This window comes from Hyperoodon ampullatus (genome assembly GCF_949752795.1).
Source record: "Hyperoodon ampullatus genome assembly, chromosome: 4".
In the NCBI taxonomy this organism is placed as follows: domain Eukaryota; kingdom Metazoa; phylum Chordata; class Mammalia; order Artiodactyla; family Ziphiidae; genus Hyperoodon; species Hyperoodon ampullatus.
In genome coordinates this window covers 117,914,347-117,934,874 of record NC_136917.1, presented here as the reverse complement: position 1 = coordinate 117,934,874, position 20,528 = coordinate 117,914,347, and the positions used below count along the sequence as shown (strand labels likewise).

Genomic DNA, 20,528 nt, shown 5'->3' with positions numbered 1-20,528 from the left:
CAAAGACTGGAAGGAAATAGGAAAAATAAAAAAAGGTTGATTAACTAGGGTGGTGTCAGTATAGATGAAATTTAGATATCTTTAATTGCTATCCTTTTGTTCAAAAATGAAAAATTTAAGACAGTTTTCTAATTTTCTGCACTTATGGATTATGTTCAATATTGAATTAATTGGGAATTTAAGTATTTGGTGTGAAGAATGTTTTTGCTCCTGATGGATAGCTACTGTTCCAGAATGATTTATTGAGTAGTTCATTCTTTCCCCACTGATTGGAAATGCCACCTTTATTATTACATAATTTCCAAGGCAGGAAATTCTGCCATGGAATTCTGATGGTCTGATCCCTCCCCCCACAGCTCAAACATTATTCTCTCTCTCAAAACTTTTGTTTCTAGTCTTGTGTATCTATTCTTCCAGATGAACTTTACAGTAAGCTTGTTGAGTTTCATTTGACAAATTTAGTTTCAGTTTTAATTAGAGTGTGTTAAATCTACAGATTAATTTGGGAAGATAATTTTGCCTATTAAGCCTCTTATTGTTTTCAGGAGTTTCAGTGAAGTAGCTGAGTGTTTTTTGTTTTTTTTTTTTAATTTGGAATATAGTGAATTGACAGAAAGGTTATAACACATCTCTATTTTTTCTGCATAGAAGCAGAATGATTCTGATATTGATGCCAACATTCATTTACAAAAATTTATAGTTTTCAATTGCCTAAAACAAAGTATGCAGTTAAATCCAGATGGGGAAATAATGGCGACACACTGGAAATCTGTACATTGGAATTTATCTTTGCCATTAATAAAATTAGTGGCCTTTTGAGAAAAGTAGATTTTGAATGGCCACAGTGATTAGAAAGTCCTCAATCTTAGTCAAAAACTTTCACCTGTGTCTTATCATTTATGCTGTGCTTGTTCCTCAGCACATGATGAGAAGCTCATTCCTTCTGCTGGTCTTCTTGGTAGCTTTATCTAAATCTCCTTCGAGTTTTGTCTAGCTTTTTTGAATGAAAATGTTCTTGTTCATATTCATATTTCCTTTCCCTGTCTTCCTCTCCTGCCACTCCACCCCCCATCCCCTTCTATCTCATTGGGTCTCTTTGTTCGTTTCTGTATCATCCCCTCCCTCCTCCTCCCATAATATTCTTCACCATATCTTTCTGATCTCTTTGTGATTAGCAAATGAGAGACCCGTTTTATTGCTGAATATTATTCTTAGTGCTAAGACTTCTGAGCATCTCTCTTTAATGGCCATGTCTTATTTCTGACCTGACTGTTATTTATCTTCTTTGGCCAGTATAAAGCTTGGTATGGTCTTGAAAGGGAAGCATAGTTGAATTATAAAACTCTCCTGTTTGGAGTTGTATTGCATTGAAAAGGGTTGCAAACATTTTCATAAGTTGTAGTCCTGGTTCACCTAACCAAATAAAATAGTAATATGATCCCTGTTTTGAATAGATACAGATTAGATATCCTTGTGATCTGTGAAAAACTTTGATCTGTTTATACAATTTATTTTCTAGCATTACAAAAATGTATCACCAACAGGTCGGTTCAGATTTTGTCCGTGGATAATTAACAGTCTCTTTAGAAACCGGGAACATGACTAAAGCAAGCTGTTCTTCTGTTTTTAGGAAATGGAATTTCATCTAAGTTTCCTCTGTCTGTCATGTCAGACGTTTGTTATTGTTTTTTGCTTTTCAGATCCTCTTCCTGAACTTTTTTTTTTTGAAGCTATTGTATGGTAGATTTTTCTTGGCATGTTACTTTCTATTGATTATGTGTTTGTGTGTGTGCACGCGTGCGCACACACACAGAGAAAGGACAATTCAAAATTGTGAACTGGTTTTTTTTCCCCAGAACTCCACAATGTGTATTTATTCCTATTAAGGAGGATTCAAGATGATGTTTTATGTGTGTGATGGATTGCAAACCACTAGGAAAACATAGCCTGTTTATTTTTAAAATTTTAGCTACAACAACCATGTAGTTACTGGAAAGAGGAGGTCCACACTGATTTTGTTTTTGGTCCTGATTGGCCTACCTCTTGATATCCTAAGGAATACCATGCTAATTATCATCAAAGGCAAACAGATGTTTAGGAGACTGTGGAGGCTTTTCTTTGTTCACTTTTCTCTCCTGTCACGGGCTGAGGAACTCTCGAAGAGTGGGTTTGTTTTTGTTGGGCAAGCACACAAAAGCTCAGATGCTTCTCCACACTGGGCTGAGCTCTGGAGGCCCTCCAAAGTGGGTGACCCTTTCCACCTCCTGATTTCCATTTTCCTGCCACTCCCACAGGCTGGGTGGTATGTACCTGCTCCCTGGAGGCCCCCTTTGTATTGCCTTTTTGTGGTTGAGGGGAGGGAGCATCCTGAATCCTTGAAGCCTTCCAGGCCCTAGACAATCTGGCAGGCTCATCCATCACTGCTGCCTTGGTTGTAGCACTGATTGAGCCGCCCGACACCGCCTCTGGATTATGATATACTGGGGAGCATTAGCCTGCTGCCCATTCATTCTTTCCTTCCTTCCTTCCTCAGAGTGTGCCTCAGTGACCCAGGCTGGCAGCTCCTCTCCTTGGGACCAGGATATTTAGCAGGGCTTTGTGCCAACCAGAAGCTTTCAAGAGAAAGTGTGAGGCCAGGCTAGATAAGAAAGAAGACAGAGAATTCCCTCAGAGAAGACAAACAGCGGTGGGAAAGGGCACAGCAAGTGTTGGATCACATAGTGCTGTTTATTTGGCAATGTTTGTGAATATTTAATTAAGGTTCTTACAAGCCACTGTGGTCCAGTACAGTGTAAGGACACGGCTAAGAATAGTTATTTTGAAGCTTTATACTATGGTGGTATCTCAGGTACAGGAAAAAATTAATACAAGCAATGATGTTCATCAGGTAGTAGGAATTCAAAGAAAGTAAAATACAGCCAAGTATTATAATTGCACATCTAGTAAATTAAGAAATTCTTTTGTATGCTCTAACTATTTCAATTTTTTTTTTTTTTTTTTTTTTTGCGGTACGCGGGCCTCTCACTGTTGTGGCCTCTCCCGTTGCGGAGCGCAGGCTCCGGACGCGCAGGCTCAGCAGCCATGGCTCACGGGCCCAGCCGCTCCGCGGCATGTGGGATCTTCCCGGACCGGGGCACGAACCCGTGTCCCCTGCATTGGCAGGTGAACTCTCAACCACTGCGCCACCAGGGAAGCCCTAACTTCTTCAATTTTGAAAACAGAACAAACCAGCTCTGACACGCATACTTAAATAGATCAGGAAACATCGCCCTGTCATCCAAAACATTGTTTTTAGGAAGAAGGATTCATGATATTTGGGCTCGCCCACATGAAATGAACATTACAAAGGACGCTGTTTTGTATCGGGGCCCTTTTTATTGTGGTTTCTTAGAGCCAGGACGAGGAAGTGTGATGATACCTTGACTTGTTCATCTTTCAGGGGCAGATGACGGTCTATGCGAAGTTTGGCAAAAACGTTTATCTTCCTAAAGATGCCGAGTTTTACTTCATTTATAATGGATCTCATCAGAGACACATTGTGATTGCAGAGCGCATGGAAGATAACGTTCTCCAATCCAGCGTTCCAGGTGAGGTGTCCTCTTTATTGTGCAATGGAAAAACCTGTCTGTGAGCACCTTCATGGTGACTCAAGGTGGGGTGGGTATGAGTGAGAGCGTATGTGTGTGTGAGAATGTGTGTTTGTGTTTGTGCATTTGTGTGTGTGTGTATGTAAGAATGTGTGTTTGTGCGTGTGTGTGTGTGTGTATGTGTATGTAAGGAAGAACACTGGGTTATCTCACGTCTGAGCCGCTTCTAGCTGTGTCTGCAGCTCCCTGAGCAGCCCAACTTAGACTTACCCTCCAGGTTGGGGGTGCCCTGGATGCAATCCCATGGAGGAGATGCTCTGTCTTCGTATTGCTGCCTGCAGTCCCGGAGCCGTGGCCAAGGACAGCTCAGGCAGATCTGAGATACTTGGCAGTGGTCTTCATTTTCTCTTCTTCATTCTCCTGTGGTCAGTCTAGCAGCTGCTCTCTGCTTTGCTCCTTTGGGTGGCAGGGGTTCCTTCCTTGGCAGCATGTCTATCCAGACGCTTCCCTGCTGGATCTCAGCTTCCAAAACTGTCTCTTCCCACCACCAAAATGTTCACATTCTGAAACCTGTAATTCTCCCAGCTGTCTTCAAGTACCACGGTGACAGATGACAAATTAATGTATCGTGTTAATGTGTTATCATGAAGTAACAGCCCCTCCTCAGGTACAGTTTTTTGTATTTTCATTGGCATGTGGGTTGTACATCTGAGACATCAAGCTGTAGACTAAAGGTGCAATTAAGATGCCATTACCTGCAGGAAAGGAGGTGGTGTTTTTCTTGTTTGTTTATCGGTTTTAACTGTGGGTCTCTTAGGCCTTCTTAAATTGTATCATAGAGGGAACCTTCAATTTTTTAATAGGTAAGACTGGCCTCATTTTTAAAAGAAAAATGTTTCGAAGTGCTTCTGTAGTATATCTGTTGCATGTGGGAAGAAGGAAGACAGGAAACATGCAAACACAGACATAGAGAATTGTAGTGACGTACAAAGACCTTTCAGACCTACCTGGGTTTGGTCACTGAATCAATCTATTGCGCAATTTCTGGGGCTTTGGGCAATTTTAAGCGCTTCTCTCTCAGGCCCAGTAACTCCCATCCTCATAAGAAAAAAAGTCAAACCACATTAATGGCACAGAGTTATACTGGCTTCTAGTCTCTTTTGCCTCTCCCTTTTGCTTTGGTATTTACATTGATGTTTTTGCTGCATTTAGCTTGGCCCTGTTTTCTTGGTTTTTCTATTTTTTATCAGCCTCTTATAAGAGAAAGAATAAAAATAATAACTAAAGTGCCACTCCTAACATCAAAACTTTTGTCTTTTTCTTCACTTGCATGTAGGGGTGAACCTCCTTCCCACTCCCTGTGTGTTACAGAAAATCTTTTTTTATTATACTGTGGCCTGCTTAGAAGGGAGGGTTCTTACCTTGATTTTAACAAACTCACTGCAGACAGTTCCACATTTCTGAATCTTACATTTTCCCGGATACAGCTTTGCCAGGGTACCTTTCCAAAGTATTTTCTGTAGTATACAGTGGACGTGTGTGGTCTGGGGGTAAGGGCTGCACTCTGTGCTGTACCATTGGACCACTTTAAAAAGGCAATGATGTGAAAATAGCAGTAAGCTCTTGCCTGGTAAACCTGGGACGCTCTTATTCCTTGAAGCCTGGCAGCATAGCTTCTGGGGAAAAGCTTTGGAGGATAAGGCAGAGCAAAGATGATTTGCACCCATTAGCCGTTTGCTTGGGGGCCAGTGGTGGCTGAATGTTAGCCCTTCTTCTATGCAGCTATTAATACCCTGATCGCAGAGGTTTGGTGGTAGTAATTCCTGGACATGCTGCCAAGGACAACATAAAAACATACCTGGGTAGAAAGAAGTTCACCAACCTTGGTAAAATGGAAGAAGAGTGTAAGGAGGAGGGACGGGTAGCAGGATTAGGTGACCACCCAGCAGAAGTATTAAGAACATCTACAAGACAGAGAAGCCATTCTCAGAAGTGGTGGTGGGCCAATGAAGAGTACATATAGTGTTTCTGTTGAGTAGTGTTTACCCACCCTACTCACGTTCAAAATAACTCTGAGGAACTAGGGTAAACTTGTGTAACTTTGTGGTGCTACCTTATAAAACTATCACCTAAATAAATACATAAAAACATATGACTCAGGAGGAAATGCCAGAACAGGAAAGGGCAAAGGCCTTTAAGACAACAAACTTGAATTTGATGGTTGGGTAGAAGTACAAGGTGAAGCTGTGCCAGATAACAGTGGTAATGATAGAAAAGCAGCCCCGAAATGGTCAGAGCTCATAAAGGTCAGTTTGAAAATCAGGAGTCACTGGAAGAAGATGGGGTCAGTGTTAATTTGGGCCCACAGGCTTGGCAGCATTTGAAGATAATTGGCCGCATTTCCTTTCTGCCTTGCTCTCCTGGAGCGTGTGGTATGCTCAGGCCAAAGCTTTGGACACTGGGAGAGCATCTTCCGCAGACTCTGGGTGAACTGTTCACTATCTTGTCATCCAGGCCACAGGCTTCAGGAGACGGTGACGGTGTCTGTGTGCCTCTGCTCGGAAGGTTACTCCCCTGTGACCATGGGCTCTGACTCCGTGACCTATGTGGACAATATGGCCTGCAGGCTGGCTCGTTTGCTGGTCACCCAAGCCGATCGCCTCACAGCCAGTAGCCACCAGACCTTGCTGACCCCATTCGCTCTGACGGCGGGAGCATTGCCTGCTCTGGACGAGGAGCTTGTGCTGGCTCTGACCCATCTGGAGTTGCCTCTTGGGTGGACTGTCCTGGGAAATTCTTCACTTGAAGGTGAGTCCTTACCAGGAAATTAAGATGTCTCCTCTCTATGTCAAGTTCAAATGTGCCTTACAATTTGTTGCCTGTTTGCCTGGGTGGGTTTTCCTGCCTACTTTTGACCTGAGCCTTGCACTGTTCAGTCTGGGATCCCTGACATTTGGAGCCACTCATCTCTGGACTGGTTGATGCCACTCTTTTCCAGGAGGTGAAGAGCTTTTCCTCAAGGAGGGAAGGACTGTTTCTTTGTGGCAGGCTCTTGAGCCAGCTGCTTTGGGCTGTGGCTCCGCTTCCTTTGGTATGTTTTCTTGCTGTAGGAAGGGGATATTGGTGTCCTATTTCCAAATAGGTAGAGTCATTGAGCAAGGAAGAACACGCAGCCAACTCTGTGGAACAATGAGAAGAAATGTGGCCATGCAGCAAATGTAACCAATGCATTGACATCTTTGAAAATGTCAGTGTCACTGACAGCATTCATATTTACTATATTTATGCTAACTTTTGGAGTTACTTCTGGATGCCCCTTCTTTACTAAAAGACTAAATAGACTCTTAATATCATTAAATAGACTCTTAAAACCATTTGGAATCTGTGTGAACAAAGATATAGATGTTGTATATAAGCTCACACGATGCATGAGGCTACACTGTTCAACAGATACTACTTATGGTGATTACAAATAACATAATTGTATTGGAGATAGAACTATTGCTCTGTATTTTATTGGACACAAACATGTACTATTGCTGTTTTTCTGTATTCTTCCTATGACTTTAGCTTTGTGGTTGGATGATGCTGTCTTTAAGAGTTTCTGCTTCCTGATAAATTCTGGTTACAGGTTGGTTTAAAGTTGATCATGGATTAAGATTAAATGAACTACTCTAGGTAAAAGGGGTATGATTTTTTTTTAAGCAGAATCAATCATAAGGTCATAAGCCACAATCAGAGAGGACCTCCATTTCTTTCCTTTATTAGGGTTATACTTAAACTCTGCTGGCACTTAAGGATGTTTCTTATTTCTTAAGACCTTGGATGAAAGAAATCATCCATGCCTGAATCCCATGTGCTGCACTTAGCTGTGTGGCAGCTGACTGATATGAATGAAGGGCTGGGCTTCCTGAGGGAGTGGATGGTGTGTGTTCTGCTCACCATTATCCCCAAGGACCTAGCAAAGAGCTTGGCACATAACAGGTGCTCAGGAAGTACTTGAATGAATGAGCGGTGTATCCTAAGACCTTTAAGGAGTTGCACATCCTAGATATTGCTATTGTAATTCTCCTGTATGTATAGGAGGAAAAAAATGTTTTCTGGCTAAGGAACTTTATTCATACGTATATACACACATATATTCATATATTCATTGGTGTATGTACACATGTGTATATATATATTCATTCATATGAGTGTGTATATACATATGTATCTATATATCTATCTATGTATCTATCTATCTATCTATTTTATACTTTCTGGCTAAGGAACTTCATTTGCTTAAGCCTCCTGGCTTTTAAAACAAATTTTATCAATAATATTAGAGGGTATTTTATATTTTGGAAGGCAGACTCATTTTGACAAAGACATAAAGCTTTCATAATTTCTCACTGGTCACCATGCTCAAAGACATAAGTAAAGAGCCTCAAAGCCTCATGGATAGGCAGATGTAGGTCAGCGAGGGGGGTACTTTCCTAGCACAGCAACTCTCTCAGCATAGCAGGTTGGACTCTGCCGTGGTTCAGTCTGTGCCTCTGAAAAATGATAAATTGTTGAAAGTTATGGAACTTCATAATTTCATATGAACAGCCTAAACTAAGAACCTTCAAAGTGGGATTCATGTTATCCACATGCTGTATTTATTTTTTATCCTAAGATTTAGAAATAAGATTTCATAATCTTCAGTCTGTACATTGACAGTAGTATATGCATACAATTTTCTGGGTTTGGGGCATATGTGCAATTATTTTTGCTGACAGAGATGCATAATCAAATAAGTTTGGAGAAAACTGGGCTAACCACCAAACTGCCAAGGGTTATCTTATTGCCATTTTCATTGATGTTTGGAGATGTGTTCTTGTTTTCCAAGCCTCCATCTATCATGACCCTTTGGTTTATCCATATCCTTATAACAGACAGGGCTTCCCTGGTGGCGCAGTGGTTGAGAGTCCGCCTGCCGATGCAGGGGACACGGGTTCGTGCCCCGGTCCGGGAAGATCCCACATGCCGCGGAGCGGCTGGGCCCGTGAGCCATGGCCGCTGGGCCTGCGCGTCCGGAGCCTGTGCTCCGCAACGGGAGAGGCCACAACAGTGAGAGGCCCGCGTACCACAAAAAAAAAAAAAAACAAAAACAAATTTCTAGACTTTCTCTAAGAACAGTTTGTAGTACTTGAGGTAACATTGCTTGCAGCCTAGACTTGTAATAGAACTCTACAACATCAGTGTTCAGGGACAGGGTTAACACTCCTTTTTCTTTTCAGTCCTCTGATTAGATCAGTTCCATCCCCCTGTCTTCTAGTTTGCTGATCCTTTCTTCCACTTGATCTAGTTTGCTGTTGAATTCTTCTTTTGAATTTTTCATTTCAGGTATTGTATTCTCTGGCTCTGTGATTTCTGTTTGGTACTTTTTAACATTTTCTGTCTCTTTGTTGAAATTCTCACTTTGTTCATGTGTTGCTGTCCCGACCTCCATGAGCATCTTTGTTATTTTGAACTCTCTATCAGATAAATCACTTATTTCCATTTCATTAATATCAGTTTCTGGAGATTTATCTTGTTCTTTTGTTTGGAACTTATTATGTTTCTTCATTTTCCTGGACTCTGTTTTGGTTTCTGTGCATCAGATAAAACAGCCACCTCTCCCAGTCTTGACAGACTGGTCTTGTGTAGATGAACCTTGTCAATCATCCCAGCCCAAGCTCCTGGTTGCCTCTTAAATCTTTGTGCTAGTCCAAGTTGCTGTCTTTGTTCGTAGTGGCTCCCAGTAGTAGAGGGTGTACCAAGGCCCATCAGTGTCCTAAGGGGGAGGATCTCAGTCAGCACCTAGATGCAGGCTGATTAGAAGGCATAAGCTGGCAAAGTATGCAGTCACATCCCTTCCAGGGAAAGACTGGAAGATGGGTGTTTTTGGCTTGCTCCTCTGTGCAGAACCTTGGGGGGATGGTTGCAGCAAGTACTTATGTGTACACCCATTAACAACTGCTTCTTTATCCACTGCAGTCCTGTGGGACTCCTGAATGCAAGCCCCATTGGCTGTCAATGCCAGGGGATCTGGGACCTGTCTCTTGAGTGACAGCCATAAAAGCAGCTCCTTCCAGAGAGATGCTGGTGACCTGGCTTTATTGTTGGAGTGGACTGGAGCAAGGGAGTGGGGGAGTTGCCAACTGGCTTCCTGGGGGTCCAGGGAGAATGACAGCCAGCCCCTAGATGCATTCTACTTAGATGCTGGACCCTCGGGCAGCAGCTTATAAAGTATGAAGTCAAATCTCTTCCAGGGAAAGACTGGGAGATGGGTGTTTCTGCCTGCTTACTCAACACTGAGCCCTGGGGAGACAGCCTAGGTGCCTGCTTATATGCCCATCTAGAGCTGCTGCTTTATTTGCTCTAGTCCCGTGGGATTCATGGATGTAAGTCCTGTTGGCCTTCAGAGCTAGGCGATTTGGGGGCCCATCCCTCAGGTAGGAGCCTTAAAAGTTGGGGTGCTACATGTATGGTGAAAACCCTTGATTCCTCAGGGAAAAGTTGGGAGTTGTAGGTTCCCTCCTGACTGTATGACGCTGAGCTGGGGGTGGGGTTTATGGCAAGAGTATGTCTCAGCCTTTCCTACCCATATGAGTATGGGTATTTTCTCATCCAGTCCTATGTGTGGGAGTCATCGAGCTAGTGACTGGATTTCTCTCAGTGGGAATTGCTCTGTGTGTAGCTGTACATTTGGTACTTCCATGGGAGGAGGGAAGTTCAGGAGTCTCCTATGTCACAATCCTGGTCCTTCCCCTTCAATGTAGTGGAGTTATAACCTAAGCTGTTTAGAATCTCTTATGAGCTCAATGCATCTCTTTTTCAGTGTACATATTTTATTAGTGTTGCTTGTCTTTGAGGCAGATAAATTACATTAGAAAAGTGAGAAATAAACTGTGGCATGTGGCCCACTGGAATTTATCATGTGTTAATGGTAGGAGCATCGTAAATGGAAAAGTTTTTTTCCCTAGTAGTTATTTCTCCTAAGACATGTCCAAAAACTATTTAAAACCTTACTATTCACATTTATTTAACATTCTTTGTCTTTATCTGTGTTTTTTAGGGGGGTACAGAGGATGTTACAGAATGAGTAAAATTGACTTCTGTAATGATTTTGTCGTGGAAGAGTCTGATGGAAGCCTTACTGTGAAGCATTCCTGTATTTCCTTGCATTTTATAATAAATCCCTTATTTTCCTTTCTTTTCAAACACTAAGAGTTATCAGGAAGGCCTGAGAACCTGTAGAAGGGCCAGAATCTGAGCAGAGTATTGTGTCTTATGAAGAAAAGCAGAGCCTTTCCTTGGCCCTGCATCTTACCCATCATTACTCACAATGCAACTAAGTTACTCTCCTACGGAAGGAAATATCCTGTGTTTTATTTAATTTTGTGCCATAAATAAAATTGGATTTCTGTTTCGTAAAATTAAACCCATTCTTTCTGTGAAATAGCTTTTATGATAAAAGCTTCTGAGGTGCCTCACATTTACAGTAAAACTTTAAGTAGTAATATACTATCCCATAAAATTTCATGATTAACTTTTTTGTTCTGAATTTTTTGCTTGTTTGTTTTTTGGCCAGAAATCTTTTCTCAGAGATTCGCATAATTTTGACAATTAGGTTAACTGGCATAAAATACCCTTTTTTTATTGTGTTGGTGCTCAGATATCTTGAGTTAAAGTCTTCCCTTCCTGCTCAATCAAATTACTTCCTATCACTTGTGTGTCCAGAAGCCTGATGTGGCTGGCAAGCACCAAACTTGCCGTCACCAGTGGGGAGGCTGCCATTTGAGTAAAGATCCCAGAGGGACTACAAATGCCATCTCGGAGGACTGATGGCCTTGCCCCTGAACATAGTAGCTCTTCTCCCAACCTATGGAATTAGGTAGAGCTTGTCTTGATTATGCGTTCTGATTTAAGGAAAAAAAGCCCCTTTACTTAAAAAAGAAGTCATATAAAGTCTTTCTCTCACAGCATATATTTACACTTACAAACCAATATGTAGCAACAATTTGCAGATTCAAGGCATTTTCTGCCAAAGTAAATTACTGTTGTGAAAAATGAGTGGACTTTTCTGCAGGTCTCTAGGTAAAAGTACTTCATATGTGCAAAGGTCTCCTTAATAGGCAGAAAGAAGTTCTTTGTTGTGGAAGAGATAGAACTCTTCATTAATTACACCAATTATAAAACATAGCAACCTGTTTTTCAGCTTTACTGAGATATAATTAACATATTTGTGCGTGTTTAAGGTGTACAGTGTGTTGATTTGGTGCATTTATATATTGCAGATGACTACCACCATAGCATTAATAACTCCCTACCGTCACATAATTACCATTTCTTTTTTGTGGTAAGAACATTTAAGAAAGGTGGCACCATGAATTGAATCTGTAGGGCAAATACATTAAAATTTTTTATAAAGCAAAGAAAATATCTGTTAGATTGCTTTATCAAGTTTAAAGAGTTAAACTTTATTCCTGTCTTTATAGTTGGTTTTATAAGTGGAAAAAGTTTTTAGGGTAAGCCAGCTGAGCTTTTGCAACTTTTCTGCAGGGCTGTCTTAGGTACAGGGCCAGTGTATTTTGGGTGCTGGCTTCTCATTCTGTAGTTGTATGATTGGTTGGAGAACTGTCCTCAAAGAGAAGCAATGGTTAAAGGAGAAGTAGAAACCTCATGAGGGGCTATAGGTTTAATGGATAAGGACTGCTGTTACTAGGAAGAAGGGTGGTTAGCATGATGCTGTGCTTTATTAGTAGGGTCTTTATAAATTCCCTTTGAAGGAGAATGTTTTTCTCTATTTTACAACTAATGGGGGAAAAAGGAAAAGAAATGCAATCCACCAAAAGGACTTAGAAGAATGGGGGTTATTCAGCAACTGTTAAATATGTCTTAATAGTTTAGTGTTCCCTTAAGGAGTTTAAGGAGCAATCGTAATATTGCTTATCTGCAGGAAACGCCATTAAGTGAGAATTAACAGTTCATTATGAGAGACTCAGTGGGAGCTGCCAGTTTTCTGTGACATCTACATTTTGCTTCAAGCCACATACCGGGAATCATCACCTTCTTTCTAGGCAATGAGAGAAGGCAATGTGTGGGCCCTCAACGTTTGACAGAGGGAAATATCTGTTTATCTTTCCTTGAATAGAGGAAAGAGATCTCTAACCAGGAAGAGGCAGAGTTTGTTTAACACTTGAAATGGAGCTTGGCTGTTGTTGTTGTTGTTTTTCATCTTTATTGGAGTATAATTGCTTTACAATGGTGTGTTAGTTTCTGCTTTATAACAAAGTGAATCAGTTATACATATACATATGTTCCTATATCTCTTCCCTCTTGTGTCTCCCTCCCTCCCACCCTCGCTTATCCTTGAATATAGTCTGCCAGCTCTAGAAATCAAAAGGAAATAGAGCCAGGCCCTGTTGGTTGGTCCCCACCTGTGTGCCATGTCTTGTTAGCCAGGGAATGGTACATTGGATTAGAAGACTTGCTTGCTTTCCCACAGACTATGTGAAATGTCAGCTTTGTCTTTCTGCCCCAAAGCTTTGTCCTGGACCGAAAGTTTCAGATAACATCAGCTGATGTCCTACCAATGGGTAGGAAACCCCTAAAGGACAGATTTATTACAAAATACAAGTTCCTAGGTTTTAAAAAAAATTTTGGAGGAGTTTTAAAATTAATGCATTATGGGTATTGACTAAGTCTGGGATATATGTTTTTCTTGGAAATCTTGACATTTTTCAAGCAGTTGTGTATACACTCAGTATTACTTTCTTGCTTTCTGGCACTTCTGATAGTATCTGGTGGGACAGACATCTCCACACTTTCTTTTCTGACATTTAAAGCTGGTATCATATTCCTTCAGTTGCTAAGGTAACCCACTGGATGACTGCTAGTGGCGGAGAGAATGTTCTTTAAGACAGGTCCTATGGTAAATGGGTAAAATTGTTTCATAGTACTTAGCCATGCACATGCACACAAATGTGCATCATTTGTGAAGTTTTAAAATCCTTAACCTAAAACTGGTTTCTCTATCTTCTGTTTCTTTTTTTAGCTTTTCATTTTTAAGGAATAGGTTTCTCTGGCAGTAAAGAATTTAACACAGAATTGACCTCTTAAGGAAAAGGACTTTTTTCCCCGTGTCAAATCATTTGGACTTATCCTGCAGTTACGTCAGTCAACTCTTATTAAGCACCTTCTCTGTTTAAGGCACCATATGTGTGTGTGTGTGTGTGTGTGTGTGTGTGTGTGTGTGTGTGTGTGTGTGTGTGTGTGTGGTATGCGGGCCTCTCACTGTTGTGGCCTCTTCCATTGCAGAGCACAGGCTCCGACGCGCAGGCTCAGCGGCCATGGCTCACGGGCCCAGCCGCTCTGCGGCATGTGGGATCTTCCCGGACCGGGGCACGAACCTGTGCCCCCTGCATCGGCAGGCGGACTCTCAACCACTGTGCCACCAGGGAAGCCCCAAGGCACTATATTTTAAAGAAGAAAAAGCAGCTTAAACTTTTCCTTAAAAATTAAGCCTCCTACAGGGCACCAATGGCCCTGAGACTGGAGTAGAGAATTACATATTCACTCTCACACCTGAGAAATAGAGGATAGGGTTCTATTCAGGTTATTTTCAGGTTATTTCAGGTTATTTTCTCCCTCTCTCAAAATTTTCAAGGAAAAAAAAATGTAAATGGAAGCTTTTATTTTCAAACACCCATCCCTGATGTGCCTCCCAACAGATTCAAGAAAGTGGAAGGTTTTGAAATTTACCTCTGGGTGGCTGTTCTCCTCTGGGAACCCTTCAAATGTACAGGGCAGTTTTGGTTTGCACACAGGAGACTCAAATTGAATTTGAAAGTGACTGTAGCCGAGGATTCTCTTAATACTTGAGTAAAAAAGTTTAACTTTTTGCTGTTTTCGTGTATTTCTTCAATAGGATTTGAATGCTGGCAGCTGTCCTTGTACTACTTTATTTAAAAATTAAATAAAATACTGGTTTAAAAACTACCAAATGCTTGGAGGTTAAAAGGCTGATGGTTGAAAATGGGTGGGAGAGGCCTGGCAAAGGGGGCGGGCAGTGAGCCAGAAGTGGTGAGATAATCCGAGGGAAATGACCAACCCTGTGTCCTGGTGCAGCACCCCTTTTACTTGGCCCCAGTGAACTTTACAAGGCCTTGTCTTGACTCTTTCAAATATGGGCCTTGATGTGAGCATGAGGCTATATAGGTAGAAGCTTGTATCTTCTGTAATTCTACCCTAGGTTTTAGTTCATAATGATTCTCACATGCCTACTTTCTCTTCCCCACATCTATAGCTGTAGCAGCTTTTATTTTGCAGGTTTGTCATGAGGGTGTGTGTGTGTATGTGCATGCAGAGACAGATGAGGACGACATCTGGAGAGTGGGGTGCAGGCCTGAGCCCTGAGGATTGGTGACGCTTAGTTTCCTTCTGCTTGCTTTTCCCGACTCTGCTTGTTGATTTATTCAAGTTCTATCTTTTCTGCCCTTCTTTTCTTGGGTTTGTCTTCTTTTATCTAATTATCTTTGCCTAATTGGAAGCATAACAGTTAGGAACTTGAGTTTTAAAGGTAGAAAAGCCTGGGTTCAGATCCTTGATGCTGCATTTACTATCTGAGTGAGCTCGGGCAACTGCATAATTGTGTCAAGCCTCAGTTTCTGACCCCTACCTTGTTCAATGCCTGTCAGGATTAAATGAGAGAACACGTGTAAGTTGCTTAATAAGTGTTAGATGGAAACAAGAAATATAAAGTCCTTGTAGTCATTGGCACCTAGCAAGAATGAAATAAAGATGCATGTTGTGGTTTATTTTCCTTCATGGGTAACAGCTGCCATCTGGACTTCTAATGAACGTTTCCCAACCTTCCACCCTCACTCTTATCCCAGGTAGGCTTCGTCTTATATATTGACTTCCTGTTTGGTTTATCCCATTTATCTTCTCCTTCTCTCACCAGAATATCCCTTCCTGAGTGTGCCCCTGTGCTGAAGGAGGGGATAAGATCTCCCACTAAAGTTGTAGCTCATACCCACAAAGTTTAGTATTTCTCAATCTGGGCTTGGCTGTTTCCTGGTTGTGCTTGAATTCAGAATCTCAATGCAAACTTCAAAAGGCCATTTTCAAGATATGATGAGTCTATGCTTTTTCTTCTTGTCAACAATAAAATTAGACTGCAGTGTATTTTCATTTGTCACCCAAACAGAACAGGGTTCCTGGAGGGTCACTTGGAAGGGTGCCTGGGAATTCCACAGGCTCACCTGTGGTGTGAGGGGGGAGCAGAAGAATGCCCAATGCATAGTATGCTGTCAACAAATATCTACTGAATGAATGAATGGTAGATGTAAATTAGAGCCTTGAAGAAATATTAACAAATGAAAAAATTCTATTGCACAGGCTGGAAAAGCTGGTATGACATAATTGCTGCTTATGGCGCCTAATGACCACCTGCTGCCCAAACCATGGGGCTGTAGCACATTTGTCTTATGGCACATCTGGTGTCTTTCTTTTTTTTTTTAATAAATCTATTTATTTTATTTATTTATTTTTGGCTGCGTTGGGTCTCCGTTGCTGCACGCAGGCTTTCTCTAGTTGCGGTGCGCAGCCTTCTCATTGCGGTGGCTTCTCTTGTTGCAGAGCATGGGCTCTACGCACACAGGCTTCAGGAGTTGTGGCTCACGGGCTCAGTAGTTGTGGCTCACGGGCTCTAGAGCGCAGGCTCAGTAGTTGTGGTACACAGGCTTAGTTGCTCCGCAGCATGTGGGATCTTCCCGGATCAGGGCTCGAACCCGTGTCCCCTGTATTGGCAGGCAGATTCTTAACCACTGCGCCACCAGGGAAGCCCTGGTGTCTTTCATTGATGCAATTATAGTGCCTCTTAATCACATAACTAGTTCCCTTAAATTATGATTTTAAATTATAACCGGAGGAAAACTGCTTGCAGATATACATAGATCTATGTAGTGACTCTTTATTATATTTTTGTATTAAAAAGACCAGACAAATATGTATGACTAGTAAGTCCCCCCATACAGCCTGTCTTAGTTCTTGCGACCCCTGTCCCATATGTTATTTTCGTTTTAGCCTGCTGACAATCTTGGATACTAGGCTGAGTAGATACTCCTTTCCTTTTTTTCAATATATTTATTTATCTATCTATCTATCTATTTATTTATTTATTTTTGGCTGCGTTGGGTCTCTGTTGCTGCATGCAGTCTTTCTCTAGTTGTGGCGAGCAGGGGCTACCCTTCGTTGTGGTGCGTGGTCTTCTCATTGAGGTGGATTTTCTTGTTGCGGAGCACGGGCTCTAGGCACGCTGGCTTCAGTAGTTGTGACATGTGGGCTCAGGAGTTGTGGCTCATGGGCTCTAGAGCACAGGCTCAGTAGTTGTGGTGCACGGGCTTAGTTGCTCCGTGGCATGCGGGATCTTCCCGGACCAGGGCTCGAACCCATGTCCCCTGCATTGGCAGGTGGATTCTTAACCACTGTACCATCAGGGAAGTCCCTCCTTTCCTTTTACAGATCAAGCAGCTTAAAACTTGAGAATTCAGTGGTCTTTCCAAAGCTACGTCCCTGTAAGTGTTCAACTCCAGATCTTTCAGCTATTTGATCTGCTCCCATTGCACTACACAGTGTTGTGCCTGGCTTCTTAATATCTTGTGTTGTTGTCCATGTTGTATATGTCACTCTAGAAACGTCCCCAGATTGTGAAAGCCAGAAATCGTATTACCATCTTTGAATTCTGATAAGGACTTTTTAATGTTTCAGCTGATTTAGTACTAGTTCCACAAGGTAAGTATAACCAATCTATATGAGGTACAAAATCCATGAAGTGCATTCCAGTACTGTATATCAAAATGCGAATTTTCTGGAATGATTGTGTGTGTGGTTGTGTTTTCCCAGATTTTCAGTCAGGAGTTGCTGTAATCTGAGTGTCTCAAATGTGTCTGATGCAGAGCAGACACTTTGGGAAGCTAAAACCTGCCATTATGCTTTTTCAGTCCTCTTCTATCTGTTGGCTATATGATCCCACCATGCCTGCCACGTTGCTATTGTGCTCCATGGGATGTCCTGTTTCCATATCTTTCCTATGAGTGTTTTTATATTTGCAATTACTATCCTAGACTCACCAACCTCCGATCTTCCGTATGGAAGGCTGATTTGTTTATACACACACCAAAGCCCTGATCAGAGCTACCCAAAGGGAAGATGCCGTACTATACAACTTCTCCTCCCATTCTCATTAAGAGTCCTGAAAATTATCAGAGATTGTGTGTGATGCTCATGCCAAATACTCTCTTCCACTCTCCATGTAAATTTTTGCTAATATTTCTTTCATTCTCTTTCTGCTCATCATTTTTGTATTTTATAAACATCTGTAAACTGTCAAATCATGATGCATGATGTAGGTTGATTAACCTGTAGAGCAGTTTCCTTGTAGGTCAGATAGTTTATTTATTTCTGTTCACACTCTTTGTGTAAGCCTAGAGCTATAGTTTACCAGACAGGATTTCCTGGGCAAGATACTTATTTTATTGCAAACTAAAGTGGGCTGGCCATGTGCTTCCCCCTTTGTGTCCACGGGGCCTGGCATATTGTACTAGTTTGACTCAATGTTTGTCTGCTCAATGACTTAGATGCACAAATTGAGACCTCTATGAATATATATGTGGCTTTGGAAACCAGAGAAGAACTTATTTTAATTGATAGGATTTATTTTTTTAATTCATTAAAAAAATGAATTAAAAATATATTTTGTTCATAAGCTTACAGGGTTGAATACATTTAAGTGGCTCTACTCAGGAGTTATGAAACATTAGTAAACCCTACAAAGTAGAAGGACTTCTGAATTAACTTGTTTAAAAATAATGTTTGCTTCTAGATTATTGTCCCCATCACAGTTTTAGTATTTTGCTAAATGTTTAAGGCCATATCTTGGCTTGGCAGCAAGTGATGTAGATTAAAAATAACTTGTAAAAGTCACAAACTTTTTTTGGTCTTATTCGTTGGTGAAATTTGTTAGCTAATAAAATCTTAAGAGATAATTGGGAATACAGTGGTATAAAATGGAGGCATAGATATGGATTTTGTTAACCAGATGTTTAAAGTAGCAGATTTCAACTCTGGCTTTTACTTAGAATCACTTTGGAATCTTTAGAAAAGATTGATGCTTGGGGGGGACTTCCCTGGTGGTCCAGTGGTTAAGAATCTGCTTTCCAATGCAGGGGATGCGGGTTCAATCCCTGGTCAGGAAACAAAGATCCCACATGCCACAGGGCTACTGAGCCCACGCACCACAACCAGAGGGCCCACGTGCTCTGGAGCCTGCGTGCCACAACTAGAGAGAAGCCCACACACCACAACGAAAGATCCCGTGTGCTGCAACTAAGACCTAAAGCGGCCAAAAATAAATAAATAAATAAGTAAATAAATACATATTAAAAAAAAAAGACTGATGCTTGGGCCCTTCCTAGAATTTTAATTGTTCTGAGGAGGGTCTTGAACACAAGTATGTGGGGGTGAATGGGAAGAGAGAGGGAGAGACATACAGACATCATTGGACCCCAGAAGTACCAACAGCCCTCATTCTTTCCCAGCCACATTCAACTCTTTCCCCTTGGAGTTATTATGCTGACTTTTAGAGTAACCGTCACCTGGTTTTTCCTTATAGTTTTAGAACCCATGTATTCATATATAATATGGTTTGTTTTCACTTTTTAAAAACTTCATATTAATTAAAACATATTCTGTGTATTCTTTTGTGACTTTTCCCCCTCAACATTATATTTCTTGGTTTCTTCTACATTAGTCTGTAATTCGTTTTTATTGTTAGAATACTTGTGTATGATTATACTGCAACTTATTCTATTGTTGATTAAGTGATTAATCAAGTGATTAAGATCACTTCTATTTTTGACCATTTTACGTTTTTATGCATGCTTCCAGGTGCATACAAAGCATTGTCCTCACTGGGGCTTGTATGTAGGAGTGGAACTGCTCAGCCATAAGACATGAGTTTCTTCAAATTTATTAGATTATACCACAATGTTTTACAAAGTGGGTGTGTCAATTTACATTTCCTCTAGCAGTGTATGTAAGTTCCTAAGGCCCTGATCATTTATTTTTCAATCTTCCAGCCTGAATTTCCTGCTACCTTAAAGGCACCGTCAGACCTTGTGTAGGTGTGATAATGGTCCCAAGTTTGGACTGAACAGTCCATAAAATCAGCTCCTTCAGTAACAAACTGGCCACCCCTGCTCTTGTGCCTCAGGTGCTCTGGAAGGGCTCTCGGTCTGGGCTGTATGTCACGGATCTTTGATCCCCAAAGAGTCAAGGCAAGGATGAGTATTCCTAGGACCTTGGGTCTTTGACGTGACAGCCTCATTTTCCAGGCAGAGAAACTGAGGTGTGGCAGAGTGAGAGGCATGGGCTTTGAGCCCCCCTCCGTGTCACAGGGGGCAGATGAGCCCCACTTCATGCCGTGATGGGTATGTTGATTGAACGTCACAGCCTGCTGTTCCTTTTTGTGTCTGGGTGATCTTGCTCCCAGGATGGTACAGGTCACACCTTTTAATGGTTTCCATTAGAGCAATTATTAGTAATTCTGCTTTAGTTACACTAGTTCAAATAACTCCTGGTACCAAATAAACAGGAAGAGACAAATTTATTTGGTAAAAAAACCAGTTCATTTTAATTAAACACCCCCATGTCTACCAAATTGTAGAACCTCTTTCCACAGCTTGTTTTCCTGACTCCTGTTAAGAATCTGAAACTCTATAGCAAGCAGAATTATTTATATATGTCATGATGTTTCCTATTTCAAGCTGTTTGCCTGATTCTGGGCTCTGAACTTCTACACTGAGTAATAAAACTCTTTCTTAACACATTTTGGGCAGCCTTTTGTTTCTTCAAACATCAGAAGATCTT

General features: G+C 41.5%; 1 protein-coding gene across 3 annotated transcripts in view; it reads left to right on the top strand.

Annotated features, from left to right (window-relative positions):
• The window catches only part of ARHGEF28 (Rho guanine nucleotide exchange factor 28), a gene marked incomplete at its 5' end in the record, with an annotated part of 258,133 nt that overhangs the window by 66,583 nt on the left and 171,022 nt on the right, over nt 1–20,528 (top strand). For 2 of the 3 annotated variants that reach the window (XM_079702486.1, XM_079702487.1), the window contains 2 exons: nt 3,440–3,587; nt 6,102–6,395. In XM_079702486.1, coding sequence (XP_079558612.1) covers nt 3,440–3,587; nt 6,102–6,395 — 442 coding nt within the window. The remainder of the gene's footprint in view (nt 1–3,439; nt 3,588–6,101; nt 6,396–20,528) is intronic. The other variant, XM_079702488.1, reaches the window with a different exon arrangement.